We start from the raw sequence: 14,380 nt of genomic DNA, 5'->3' as shown, positions 1-14,380 counted from the left end.
CCTTGTGGTCATGAGGCTAATGTGAATGAATTGGCTGCCTGTGGCCTTGACTCCTTTGTGGTTGAGCTGTTGATATGGGTGCAGTTCCTGGGTGTTAGGACTGAAAGACAAGTCGGAGCCAGGAGGGAGGCCCAGGCAGGCAAAGGGGAGGAGGGACAAGCCAAGTCAACCTTTGTACTAAGACTAACCTGCTTCCGTATTCGAACCACAAAGATATACCCACCAAGGGCAAAGCATGTACATACCCATTAACTGCCTCTGGGGGGGCCTCCCCCACCCTTGACTATACTAAAGCTATTCTAACAGAGTCACCTGCCACTAAGGGCTGGAGCTGGAGAGAAACAAGGGCATAGGAATAGCTTGAAGCAGAGGCTGACCACCTGGGGCCAGTTTCATTTCCCTCCAATGTACTGTGTATGCCATCTGCAGAGATTACTCTCTTTCCTTATGTGTGCTGTACATCACAGGAGTGGTAGCAACTTCCCTGAGACCTCCCTGAAAGGGGTTTCCCCCTTCTCCTCCAGCCTCACGGGCAGCACACATTATACTCAGGGGAGAGAGTTGGTGTTTACGATATTAAGGACAGGAGAGAGGTTAAGTATTAGAAAGATGCTTGGTGCCACGCTAACCAATGACTGGTAGTTACTATTATTATTTAACAATCTGGTTGCTTGTTTAGGACTAGGCCCCTCCCTGCAAAACCTGGAAATACAGAAGGACTACTCCCAGTCCTAAGTGTTTCCTCTGGCTGTAAAGCCGCTGCCTCAAATCCTCTTGTGCTAATGGCCTTCTGGGGTCAGATGATGCGGAAAGGTTCAACACATCCCAGGCATACAGAGTCGTATAGAGGAAAGCAAGCGTTCAGGTAACTGAAATAACCTCAAGCAGTCTAAGCATCCAGTTTACAATCTTTTGGGGAGACCTCTGGAGGTAGCAAGGTGAGGGGAGAGGCAAAACCCATGAGAAAGAACAAGCAAGACACTTCCAAAAAAACACAAAAATCAGCAAAAGTAGCAAGCCCTATACAGAGTCCCACACGTTCAAACTTTAGAGTTCAACGATTCACAATGGTTCTGAGGAGCAGACCCGGGGAGCCTTTTGCTTCTGATAGACAGAAGCACGCACCCCACTCCTTCATTTCCCTACAGAGGAAAACACCTCTGTCTTTTGGAATTCTGGGTTAGGTCAGGTGTGATACTTATGTATAAACCAGGCAAAGACTGAAATCAAGGTCTCACTATGTAGCCTTGGCAGCCTGCAACTAGTTATGTAGATCAGGCTGGCCTCCAACTCACAGAAATCTGCCTGTCTCCATCTCCCAGGTGCAGCGATTAAAACTGTGTATACCACACTCCTGCCCGACTCTTGTTTAAATTCAGGTAAAACTCATGAAACTTGGTTAAGATCTTCATGTCAAATGGTTTAAACACTTTCAAAGTAACTAGAGTTCCCCGAACTGTTTATTATTTCCGTGGCTTCTTTCTAAATCAGAGAGAAGTGCTAGTTGCAGGAGAGTTGGTGAGCTTGATCTCCTTCCATGTGTCTAGAATTCAGAACTAGACCAACCCAAGCATAGATCTCAGCCTAGGGCTTCTATGCCAGAGACCTGAGTCTTCTCAGGACTCGGTGTAGGTTTTTCAGCCACTTTACTTTGCTTGAGTGTGGGCGGTTGTGCTAACAATTTGCTTCTCATTGGTAAGGAGTGTGACCTCTCAAAATGGAGACATGCTTGTCTCTGGACCTTTTACTGCTTCCTCCAGGAGACCGAGCAAGGAATCTGTCAGGGCAGGGGGTGCGGGAGGAATGGGTCAGGGGACCTTTTTTGTTTTTGCAAAGCACGCTACAAGTTCATTTCCTTTTGGCCTTTTGGGACCAAAAGACAATGAACTTTCCAACACTGGCCAGCAGGCTCTCTGTTCAGTGCTGTGCTTGTCTCGTCCCCAGCCCCTCAGAAACCCAGGTGCATGGAAATCAGGCGTGCTTGCTCTGCTTACAAAGTTGACAAGAACAGCCAGTACCTGTTGGCTTTGGAAGGGAAGGGGGAATTGGGATCGTTTTGGAACTCTTTCAGTGTGCTCTTTATCCTAGCTGCTCTGCTCCTCCCCACCCCCCATGGCTAGCTGAAAGTTGGCCAAACAGCAGTACCCAAATGGCAAAAAGTAGCCTTCTTGTAATTATGGGCCATAGCAGGCTGCCTTTTTGATTTTATGTAGATTTGTTTTTTTAGTCTACAGGTTCTTGATTTTTGAAACAGAGCCAGATTTCCTTTAAACAAAACCCAAACAACCACAAAAAGCACACTCTGAATCAACTGGTATGGGGCAAGGTACACTTACTTTCTACTTCTCGAGCCTCTGATGATGCCAGACCTTCAACCTAATTACTTCCTGTAATGAATGTTACATGGGAGCGAAATGAGAGTTCTTGGCATATACAGCATGGGCTGGGCACAGATCTTGGCTACCCACGATGACAGACATTCCAAAGACCTCAAGGCGCACATGCGAGTTACCTTGGCTAGATGTGAGTGAACAAATGTCCCATTCGTTTGCTGAGCTTGGTTCAGCCAAAGCCACCCAATCCTATCTCTTCTAGCTAATGGGGGGGGGTCGTCCTAGAAGTTTATTAAAACTCATCACCCTGATCTCCGCATAGACAATCAAACTGAAAAAGGCATGGAGTTTTGGAGGAGTCACATTCATATTTTGCACCACAAAAGCCATCCAATCAACCCCATGCTGAAATGAGTGCACGCCTCCTGCAGAACTCACTCCGGAGGAAGTCACACTGTGGTTGAGGAGGCCTCAGTGTCTGTCTGTGTCTTCACATAGGGCCATCAAGGCCACCCCAGGAGAGTAGATAATCAGCAGTGGAATTGGCACCCTCTGTCCCCAGCCCTGGTTTGGAAGTCCCCAATCTGTTCTCCCACTGTGCCTCTCAGTGACAGGAGCCAATGGACCAAACAGCTAGGACATTGAAAAGATGGCATACAGGCTCTCCAATCTGAGAATCTCTTCTTAATGCACAGCGCTGGGAGATGACAAGAAGGACCCCAATGTTCAGTCACGGTAAGGATGGAAGCATGGAAACACAGATGGTCTGAAGCCTATCAGAGTGCCCGGTGAGCTCAGTTGTGCTGCGTTGGCCTCTCTGCTGTCCAGAGTGTGAGTTAAGGTCAAGGACATATAGATGCTTTTGACATTGCTGTGGTTGGGTCCTTTCAGAAGCCCTCTATCCTCCCCCTTCTCTACTCAGGGCTAGTAAGTAAGAAGCAGGGCTTAGGTACTGGGGTTGTCAGTGGGTTCATAGTCTTTTGAGAACTGTGCAATGATTCTTCGAGCCAGAGGGTTAGTGGTCTTCAGCAGCTCGGCCGCCGAGGGGCGGGTCCTAGGAGTTGCCTTACTTCCCTTCTTCTGGAGCAAGGCCTTGAAATCATCATTTCTGCCAGCATCTAGGCTCACACTGCCACTTGGCCCTGTGGCAGCAGCTGACTCACTGGTGGGAGAATCAGCTGTGTTCTTCACTGGCGAATGGGAGCTAGGTCTGCTGCCTGGGAAGGCCTCCCCAGGCTCTTTCCAGCCGAGTAGCTTTCTTTTGGATCTAAATGAGAGAAAGACTGGTCAGTGAATTCAGGGAATTCGGGGAGCAGATAGCTAGCAAAGCTTTGAAGAACTGCCAGCCAGGGATGTGCTCAAGATCGTGCATATGACAGCTTTGTGCCGATGGGCTGTTCCTCACCTCTTAGCTCCCAGGTCCCTTGTAGGGCCCTCTGTTCTCCACACGCTCTTCAATACCCACCACTGGAGTCGCCTGCCCTATGCTACAGGTTCAGCCCTTATCAGTTCTGAGCTCAAGTGCAAACCTAAAGAGTAAAGCCCAGTAGCTCAGCAACTGACTCAAGACAGCCAGGGGTTTGGAACTGGTTTGAACTGGTGCTCCAGCTCCAGTAACTGGGCTCGTAAATCCAGGTACCTCATTAACAAGCCCTCATGCCCCTAGGCCCACCTCTGTTCCCCATCTGCCTAAGTCCCTGCTCTCATATGCTGCCCAGTGCTCCATATCGTGATAGAATTCTGTGGTACAAGAAATTCTGTAAAGGGTTAAATGTCTCTGACTGCAGATAGAGCTGTGAGGGAGCAGATGGAGACACAATAGGCCAAGCGGTTGCTAGGAGACGAGGGGCCTCTCTCAGCACCTGGTCCTCCCCTCCTCCTCCGCTTCAACCAAAGATATCGGTGAATTTGAGATGTGAGGCCCCAGACTGTGCTCACATATGCAGGTACCTGGACTTAATCTCCTGTTGCAATTGCAGAGGCAGCAATTTTTCTTCCAGTAGAAAAGGGGAAAGCAATCACAATTACAATGAAGGAAAATGATCCTGACCTGTGGATCACAGTAAACAAATCTTCAGTTGTGCGAGAAGCCACAAACACGTCATCATCCTCCTCCGAGATCCATTCGGCTGTTTTATCACTGATTAAACTTTTCTCTTCGGTGCTTGGTTCTACAGGCCTCCCTAGGCATAAGAACCGAAAGGAATGACTTTGACCGTGATAGCTAGGACAGAGTACATGCAATCTCATTATTTCCCTCAACATTCAAAGCAACTCTGGATGGACAGCAAGGCAGACTTTTGATTTGATGTCTCCATTTTTCGAGGAGGAACATGAAGTTCAGAAGGTTAATGATTTACCCCCAGGCCTTTCAATGCCCACATGGTGAAGACTGGCCCAGATCCCTGTTCTCGTGCATTCTTTTCATTAAAACAGGTGATCTGAGCATGCTCATTTTCTTATTTATTTAAAAAAAATTAGTGCTGGGGATGGAACTCAGGGCCTTGCACACACTAGATAAGCTCTCTAGCACTGAGCTATATCCCCAGCCCCCCTTGTTATAAACACATAATTAAAAAACTCCAGATACTGAGAGAAGGGTAAAGCAATTATCCTCACCCAGTGGGGGGGGGGGGTGAGACTTGCTTGAATCTGAGGGAGCCTGTGGAGTTGGAGGAAACATATTGGAAAAGAACCTTTGGCTTTGACATGCCCGCTTGCTTTCGTCACACTGATTCACTTACGCTGAAAGTCTAAATCAGCTTAAAGAAGGTCATGAGATTTTGATGTTTAGTATTAAGGGTTCAAAAATGATGAGAAACACAGTTGAGCCTTGAGGGCATTAATAAAAATAAGCAAGTCATAAAAAAGACACCCAATCTATGACTCCACCGGCATCCAGAGCAGTTGGATCCATAGACCTGAAAAGTAGAACTGTGGAGGAAAGTGGGGTGGTAAGGGGAGGAGGAAGTGGGGGGGAAGGGGGAGTTGTTTTAAGGGTATAGACCTTCATTTCCCCAAGATCAAAGGCATTCTGGAGATGGGTTACTCAACATGAATGTTCTTGAACACTAATGAACTGCATGGCTAAAGACAGGGAAAATTAAGCCAGGGATTGTGGCACATAGCTACAATTCCAACATTTGGGGGTGGGGGTGCTGAGGTAGGAGAATTGTGACTTACAGGCCAGCCTAGGTAACACAGTGAAATTCTGTCTCACAAAAGGGCTTGGTGCCCGGAAGGTGGTTGAGCTGGTAAAGCACCTTCCGTACAAGCATGCAGACCTGAGTTTGGATCCCTGGCACTCATGTAAAAGCTGGACACTGTTGTTCATGCCTATCACCCTAGTAATCCAGATCTGGGGGGACAGAGACAGGTAGATGCCCAGCACTTGCTGGTCAGCCACTCTAGCCAATAAATAAGCTCTGGGTCCTGTAAGAAACTCTGTCTCAAAAGATAAGGTAAAGAATGAGAGCCGAAGACACTCAACACAACTAGTGCCTCGCCCCCCCCCCCCCCCCCCGCATATGTAAGTGGTTAAAAAATAAGTGTTGTGTGTATCTTAGAATTAAAACAAAAAGTCACAGAAACAACAGGAACCCAAAAGGAGAACCATTAACTAGCCTAGTCTTATTGGTCCAGGAAGAGTTAGAATCAAACCATCCAGGGAAGATTGTGCCCTTTCTTCCGGAAGACACTGACAGAGCATGCAGGTGGTAACACAGCACATCATTTCAGAATCCCATGAGCCTTCCAAGACACTTGAACTTGGTCTTATAGAGTCCCAAGTCCCGTGCATTAATCTAAATTTGGTGTGGCTAATGAAAACTCTTGTCTGGTGAGTAGGACTCCTAGGGCAAGGGCTGCATGCCAGGCTGGGCAGATGGGGTCGGGAAGTCCCAGTGTGCTAAGGCTTTGATTTGTTATTGTAGTGCCTGTGCCAAGGGTAGGTTGTCCGGACTCAGCCTTGGAGATCTGTCCTGGGTCAGTCCTGATCTCCTGGACGGTAAGGCCAAGCCGCAGTCCCTTTTCAGAGTTGTGCTCCCTACAGATTTGGTCACACTGGGGCATTTGGTCTGTCTTTGAACTCCAGCCTCACCCTCATCCCTCCTGTGACTGAAGGGAAAAGCCAAAAGACAGCTTACTAACCTGGAGAGATGGCCTCCTTTCCACTGTCAACGGGAGGGGCCGAAGTCATGCGTTTACCAGGTGACTTCAAGTCATCGCCAGTGGAGGGACACTTGGCATCTTCCTCCAGGGTGATGATGGGGCTGAAAGGCAGCCTTGGTTCTGCCATGCAGGCATCCGTTTGAGCTACAGGTGAGGTGAGAGGCAGGTAGAGCACACTGGGCTTTTTTGGTACCGGAGGTGGAATCTTGCTGATCTTTTTCTCAGCTTCTTCCTGGCTCTGGAGGCTGATTCTTTCAGGCAGGGCTCTCACCTTGGCGCCCCCATCTTCTACACTGGCCTGGGGAGGTTGCTGTGTTCCTGAGAAGAAAGCACCAGAGGAACCGGCAAGAGGCGTGCAGACAACGGTGGAGGGCGCTGTTGACTCCCCCGGGCTCCTGCCACTGGGGAAGCTGGGTGACTTTGGTTTCCGCAACACTGTGTAGCTGTCTTGGGGGAGCTGCTTCATGTGTGGAACGGAGCTCCTGGGTGTCATAGCCGTAGTAGGAGACGTTAGTGGATGCTCCCCGGGGAGAGAGGGCGGCCTGTGAATCAAACTTGGAGGTCTTCGGGCCAGTGGAGGTTTCTCGGCTATGGGAGGTTTCACTTTTCTCTCTGGCAAGGTGAAGACTTCTTCGGCTCCAGGCTCCTCAGTGTAATCCGGGCTCTCAATATCATCTTCTGGCTCAGACTTGCTGATGGACCTCAGGCGAACAGAACGGAGGTCAGACTGAGTGACCATGGGCATGATTGGCTGGTTTGGACTGGTTTTCTGTGCCAGTTTGGCCCCGAAATTGGTGTCGGAGTGATGGCGGCTCACCTTGGTTTTGCTGCGGATGGAGATACTCATCCCCGACAGATCCAGGGTAGTTGAAGAGGTCAGTGGTAGGTCAAATGATAACCGTGACTTGCAGATTTTTTCCATTGGTGATGTTGGAGGCAGTGATGACTTCCTTTCTGGCACCACTGGACGCACTCGGGCGCTGGTGCTCGGAGGGGGTAAGTGGCCCAGGGTCAAGGACATGGAGACAGTGGGCGTGGGTGTCTCTGACTGGCTGGAGTACCCACTGGAAGGAGACATCAGTCCAGTGGGCCTTCCAGGGGAGGCTACTTCCCTGGCTTCCACCTCAATGGAGAGCTGGGAGGGTGTTGTCGCTCTGGAGGTGGAAGGGGAGGTCAGAGACTCTGAGCTTCCCTGAACTTGAGTGCACTCAATGACTGTGGTACCAGTGGCAGTGCTGGAGCTGGACAAGGATTGGTAGGTGTCACCAGACTTCCAGTCAGTGAGATACCAGTGGTGAGAGAACTGTGAACCTTCCGAATCTTTGAGAGTTGGCACAGAGCTCTGAGAGTGACCTTGAGCATCGGGCTGAGCTGAATGATGCCCTTGGTGTTCCAAGGACAGGCAAAGGCTCCTGGGCCTCTGGTCCTTGGGCATTGCCAGTTCACCTTCTGGTGGGAGGACTGGCTCATCTTTGACTAGTGAGACACTGCGCATGGGTGGGGAGGGCTTCTTTTTAGCCTTCTTGAGGGAAATACTTTTGGATCTTTGCCTTCTGTGTCGCGCCTCTTGCTCAGTGCTGAGGGCCGCAATGTTATCAGTACTGTTGCTACCTTCAGAGCTTGTACTGGCATAAGGCAGGATGCAGGCTTCACCAGCCTTCTGTTCTTCATCATAGTCCACTGAGGTGACACCGGCGTCTGTGGGCACAGACAGGGACCGCTCCCGGAATCTGTTGCTCCCGCCTGGGCCTGTTTCCAGTCTTGAGGTACCACGGGCCAGAAGGCCAATCTTGGGAGGTCTTTCTGGTATCTGCCTTCGCTGAGTGAGGTGCTCAGAGTATCGGGGTAGCCCAGTGCATCCTGCTGGGTTATCCCGGGTGACAAAGAGGGTAGCCGCCTCCTTAGGGACCAGAGGTGGGAGTGTGTTCAGAGATACCCAGGAATTTCCAGAGGAAGGATTTTTTCCATTTTCACTGACTTGATTGCCCTGGCTGCTGGCGCTTGGAGTCATGTACGTGAAAGCTTCTCCCTTCCAGGAAGCGGAGAACGTTGACTCTGTCGGTCCATTGCAAGAACCGGGGACACTGTACACCACTGCCATGCTCTCCATGCCAGGAGGGTCTGGGCCACCACGTGCCTGGTGAGGGTCTGCAGGCTCAGCAGAAGAGTGTCTCAGTCCTGGCGAGGTGAGACTTGGAAACCGAGCTTCCTGCCCAATAGCAACTCTTCCCTGAACAACTTGTGGAGCGGAGTGGCCGGGCCTGATGTCTGAGGTGGCCGAGCAGGCCAGGCTGCCTGCTGGGCTGTTGCTGTGACCTGGAGATGGAAAACACATGTTACTACTACAGCAAGGGATCCCCCATCAGCTGTTTTATGACAAGAACATCAACTTTGTGCCAAGCAGCATTTGCCAACAGCTTTGTCAGAATTCCTTGGTTCTTCCTTTTCACAGATGAGGATGCTGGGGGAAGTTGGGATCTTGCCCATCACCACACAGTGAGTCACAGGGTGCCCTTGAATTGGCCAGATGGCTGCCAAAGACTTTCCAGCTTTGATGACTCTTTTCAGAGGAGAAGCGTCACATATGGGGGAACCTCGGGTTTCCCCCCTACTTTCTTCTTTCTCCCTGGGTCCATGAAAGCAGCAGACCTCAGGGGTCATCAGTCCTGAGGTGAGAGCAGAAGTTTCTAAACTGACTCAAGACCACAGCACCACGTGGCTCACAGCCCCAGCAACGAATCTGTATTTCGGGCATCTGCTCCCTTTTGCCTTTGAACATACCAGGCTTAGAATAACTCACAGATGTGACAATACCATTCAGATGTCCAATCTCCACAAGTTTTCTCGCATTCACAGCCATGACTATTCTAACATTACTATTATTGCTACTTTACTGACATGATAATTCATAATAGCCAGCATTTGTTGAATATTGACTATATCCCAGGCACATGGTAGGCAGCTTACACAAATATCTTTAGTTACCATAATGACTGTATTGGGTCAATACAAGATAACAATTCGGGTGTGGTTCCCCACTTTTATCTATTTGCATAAATTTAGTATACTCTTTTTTTGAGACAGGACCCCATTATGTAGTCCTTTGCTGGCCTAGAACTCATGGAGACCAAGCTGGTCTCGCCTCTGCTACTGAGTGCTGGGATTAAAGGTGTGTACTTCGTATCTAACTTACATTTGTAATGGAAAACAATGATGTAGTAGATTTATTAGCCCGAGATCCTTGCTCTCCATACTCAATTGCTGGTCTTGCCAAGGGCCCTTGGTTAACAATAATCACCACATTGGCTTTCTCAGGATATTCCAAGTCCCTCTACCCAGAATTATTCCAGTTCCCCACTGCCACAATGGCACTTGCATGGCAGGAGGAGTGGGAGATGGGGAAAGGGTTGGAGGGAATCAACTGTATTGGGGTCACCTGGGTCTCGCTGGGAAAAGTTAGAGAATCCAATAATGGTCCGCCTTCGCCTCAGGGTGGACTTGGGGTTCACGGCTGTCTCTGTGTTAAACAACGAGTGTCGAAAACTTGCATGTCTATCAAACTGCTGCCCTGTAGCCAAAATAAAGACACTTGGGTGCATCCTGGTTCCTGTTTAAAGTACAGTGGAAACTGGCCGAGGTAGAGAGAAGGAATGACGGCAGTAGCAATGAGCATGAATAACAGCATCCAAGAAGGTGGTACTTCTTCTCCCATCCCTCCCAATTTGACTCTGGGCCCACACACTTGGTTTTACAGGCTACACTCAGCTCCCCTGCACTTCTTAGGTGCACCAGGCAGTATTTTTCAACTCTCTCTCCATACTAAAATAAACTGGGTAGCTTTTGAAACTCCACAATCTGAACTCCAGAATATTCAATTTCATGGGAGGAGGGCCTAGGTAGAAGCGTTGCCTAGGAGTCCTTGGGTGGTTTTTCAGATGCATGGCCAGGGGCAAGCATCACTGCTTGTGGAATGATGGGCTGGGGCTAAATGTTATTTGACTGTGATCATAATGTTTTTCCTGGGGTGCTGGGGATGGAATCTAGCGCCTTCTCTACTCAAGGCAAATACTCATCACTGAGATGCATTCTGTACTCCTGGTGTTGCTTTTGTGAGGAGGAAGGACTCATTTGGTTATGGACTTGCCCTCATCACCCTGCCTCTGCCTCCAGAGCGCTGTGATCACAAGTATGTGCCATCATGCCTGGATTGACTTCACAGGGGCCAGGTGAAGATGGTATCTCAAGAAGCTGTCCTACTGACCTGAACATTTAGGAAGCAGCCCAATCATCTGTCTTACGGCCACCTGGCCACATTACCAAAATGGGCAGTTTGTGTTGACTGAGCCCTATCTAATTCTCTTAAAGTGCTGGGTCAGCTTTTAGTTCCGGGAATTGGTTGGGGGCAAAATCAGGGTGAAGAGGTCCATGGGGCTAAACAGGCAGTTCCCTTGCCTGTCTCTAGCTTGGTGGCTGGTTGAGCTGGACCCCCGCCCCTCCGCCAGTCAACACCACTGCAGCCCCTTCCCAGCAAACGGCTCCATGGGAGAAATTCAAGAACAGGCTGAAAGTGAGATAGCCATTTAGACAGAGCACATCGATGTTGCTGTGTGAGTCTCCCATCGCAGTTTGACTTCCCTTGGCAAAATTTCCTAGGCCATGAGTTCTGCTTCCTGCCCCTCTTTCTCAAGTTGACTCTAAGAGCAGTGGATGAAGCCATATCCCGGGAGCATGATCATACAGAGACAGAACTGTCCTCATCGCTTTCACCAACCTTTTCCAACACAGCAGGGCCCATGCTAGCTTCCAGGCCTCCTCTGGCATAATCCCTTCAAGTTACTGAGGTCTTGCCTTCATCAGGCCCCTGCTGTGTTTCCTGAGATTACTGGCCCTTTTCCTTCCAGCCACTGGAGTGGGAGGCAGGAGTGCCACGTGACCCCAACCTGGAGACTGTGAGGGTGCTGTCAACTTGACAGAACCTAGAATCATCTGGGAGCTGTGCCTCTTGGCATGAATGTGGGGATTAACTTGATGAACTGCTAGGAGAAGACCCAACTTAACTGGGGATGGTCCCATTCCTTGGGCAGAGAATCCTGGACCCTATAGATGGAGAGAGGGAACTGAGCAGCAGCAAGCAGCCATTGTCTTGTCTGTGGACACAACGTGACTAGCTGCTTTCCAGTTCCTGCTGCCTTTGATGAACTGACCTTGAACTGTGAACCGGTATACACTCTTTTTCCCCTTAAGTTGTTTTTGTTAGGGGTACCTCATCACAGCAATGGGAAACGAAACTAGGATGCAAATATCCCCCTACTACTTCCAAGGTCGTCCTGGGCCCCCTTCTGGTCTTTCCATCTTTTCCCTCTGTGCCCTTTTCGTCCCCGTCCCTTGTTACATTCCAGTTAAATCGCATGTGCTCGGATTCCCCTCCCCTTCTGTCGACTGTTTGTGTATTCCAAACCCAGCTTTGTGTTTCTAACATTATCTTTACCTGAAACAAACAAAACTCACAAACTTTGTTTCCACTTAAACTCAAAAGAATACCCAAGTTCAGAAGAAAATTTGGCACACTCTGCAAAGACACTTGTTTGCTGACTCATGGCCTCATTTGTACTGGCAGTGCAGATAGAGAGGGAGGGAAGAGCAGCCACAGTCCCCTCTTCGGCAAAGCCTCCACTCCCTGGGGAGTCATGACCTGGACAGTGCTGTGTGAGCCAGCAACAGATGGAGAGGCCCTCCCTCCCCAGCGCCCAGTGCGTTCGGAGAGGATGGGCCTTTTGCATGAAGGGAAGCAAACAGGTGGTGCTAAGCAACTCTACCAGAGATGTTGATGGGCACAAGGTCAGACTGCGTGGAGCAGGGCTGAAGCCAGTGCTTCTCCTTTAGGACGGGTAGCGGGAAGGGACCATTCCAGGAAGTTTGCTTGTTGGCTGTAGACAGGCTCAGGCAGGCCTCAGGGGCCCTCACACCCTGGGTCGTGGGCTCATCCTCGCTCAGCTGCCGTTTTGCAGGCTGTTGGGAGAGAGGGTGATGGAAAGGGTATGCTTCTGACTGGTGAGGAGCTGGTGCCCATAGGATGGCTGCTTAGGCAGAATAGTTGGAGGCGTCCTCTTGAAGGCTGAAAAGCATGTACAGGCTGCCAGGCTGCCTGGCTAGGCACCTGCTGTGCAGGGCCCTTCCCAGCGGGACCTCGTGGTAGCCCTGCTAGTAAGCAGTGAGGAACAGCAGCTTCCAGAGGAGCACATAAACAGTTCAAGATCCCCTGTCGGTAGGTGCACGCTGGCTCTCCCAGGTTGGGGAAGAGGCAACTCACCATCAACACAAACTCCAGACGCTTGGCAGACTGGGGCCTTTGGCTGGGAGTAGGCTCAGGGGCCTCATCAGAAGAGCGGAAGGTCTGCCCCAGAAGTCTGGCCTCCGAATACTGTTCCTCATATTCTTCTGAAAAACAGCATAGTGGAGACACACTCTAGGGGGCCTCGGCCAAGTACAAGGCTGGGGGAGAAAAATGAGCCAGGCCCCTGCACTAAGCTGCCCAGACTGACTCATATCGCTTCTTTGAGCTATTTCCTGGCCACCGAATTCAGAAATAGAAAAAGTGCTTGATTCCTGGCACTGTGAGGGCAGAGGAGGAAAGAAAGTCAGTAAATCCAAGCTGCGCTGCTTTGGGACCACGCCCTCTCTCAGCGGCCCCCACCTTAAGCGCTCAACCAGGAGCTAACACTCAGGATGTAGCTACCGTATGATAAAAGTTCCATTTTCTGAGACTCTGCCGCGCTTCGGGTGTTCTGCAGTGCTACCAAGGACCAGTGTGCGTGAAGCAAGAAGAGACCCACACTGAGAAGTCCAGTCTGGAACTTCGTCTTGGATTGCAAGAACTTCACATTTTCTTTGTTTTCTGTGAGACAAAGTCTTGCGTGTAGCCCAGGCTGGCCTCAGAACTCAAGATCCTCCTGCCTCAGGCTCTTGAGTGCTGGAATTACAGGCTTGTGCCACCATACCTGGCCACAAGAACGCATACTCGATGTTTCTTAGGTCTGGTTCCACTGTGGATGGGCTCAGGTCTAGGGCGACTAAAAGTGAGGAAGTTGAAGGTGGTGGTGGTATAGAAGACAGCAAAGTTCACGAGCAATGCGAGGAAATCAGTACGTGTAAGATTGCAGTAGGGTTGACCAAAGCAGTGGCTTAGGTGAAAGGCAGAAAGCGAGAGCTCAGTACGAACATTCAAGGCTTGGTGTGCTTTGAACAGACTCTGACTCTGGTAATGGGGCTTGCTCTCATGGCGGATTCTTTGCAGCAACGTCCCCTACTCTATGCTCTGACTCTCTCTTCAGAAGCCCTTCCGGGTGCCTTATCAGTCTTAGGGCAGACACCTGAAGAATACTCACTCCTTCCTTTGGACTGTGGCTACTGAGCATGTCAGAATTTTTTTTCTTTGGCAGGAGGTGGAATGTGTGCTCTCTCTGAATTTCTGCTCACTAGTCCTAATTCTGCCTGTGGTAGTAACAGCACATTCACCCCCACCCCCACCTTGCACAGTGCACAGTAGCTCTTCCTTGCTGGACACAGGGCTCATGATTATCTCTCAGCATCTTGCGTCTCTAAGGTCACCACGGCCCTTTGCAGAGAGTTAGGGGTTTGGGCTGCATCCCAGTTGGGAGGTCCATCAGGTGTCCTCTATTCTGCACTGAAGTTAATGTTTGCTGTTATGGCAAAATCAGAACTGATAAGATCTTTTGTACATTTAGTATTCATTAGACACCTCTTGGGGGATCCAGCTCTGTGTCCAGTGTTCCTGAAGAGTAGTAAGAGATACTCAAGGGTAGCAAGAGATGTGTGTGTGTGTGTGTGTGTGTGTGTGTGTGTGTGTGTGTGTGTGT

The 14,380-nt window shown here is 50.0% G+C and overlaps 1 protein-coding gene across 1 annotated transcript; it reads right to left on the bottom strand.

Annotated features, from left to right (window-relative positions):
- Positions 1–3,232: 3,232 nt before the first annotated feature.
- On the bottom strand, positions 3,233–8,819 carry Nhsl2 (NHS like 2). The gene is made up of 3 exons (XM_059250690.1): positions 6,483–8,819; positions 4,384–4,516; positions 3,233–3,600 (listed from the first exon to the last, which is right to left on the bottom strand). The coding sequence occupies exons 1-3, from the start codon at positions 8,611–8,613 to the stop codon at positions 3,279–3,281; spliced, it is 2,586 nt and encodes an 861-aa protein (XP_059106673.1). The 5' UTR covers positions 8,614–8,819; the 3' UTR covers positions 3,233–3,278.
- Between the last annotated feature and the right edge of the window lie 5,561 nt (positions 8,820–14,380).

This window comes from Peromyscus eremicus, chromosome X (assembly GCF_949786415.1).
Source record: "Peromyscus eremicus chromosome X, PerEre_H2_v1, whole genome shotgun sequence".
Lineage (NCBI taxonomy): Eukaryota > Metazoa > Chordata > Mammalia > Rodentia > Cricetidae > Peromyscus > Peromyscus eremicus.
This window is presented reverse-complemented; position numbering and strand designations above follow the sequence as displayed.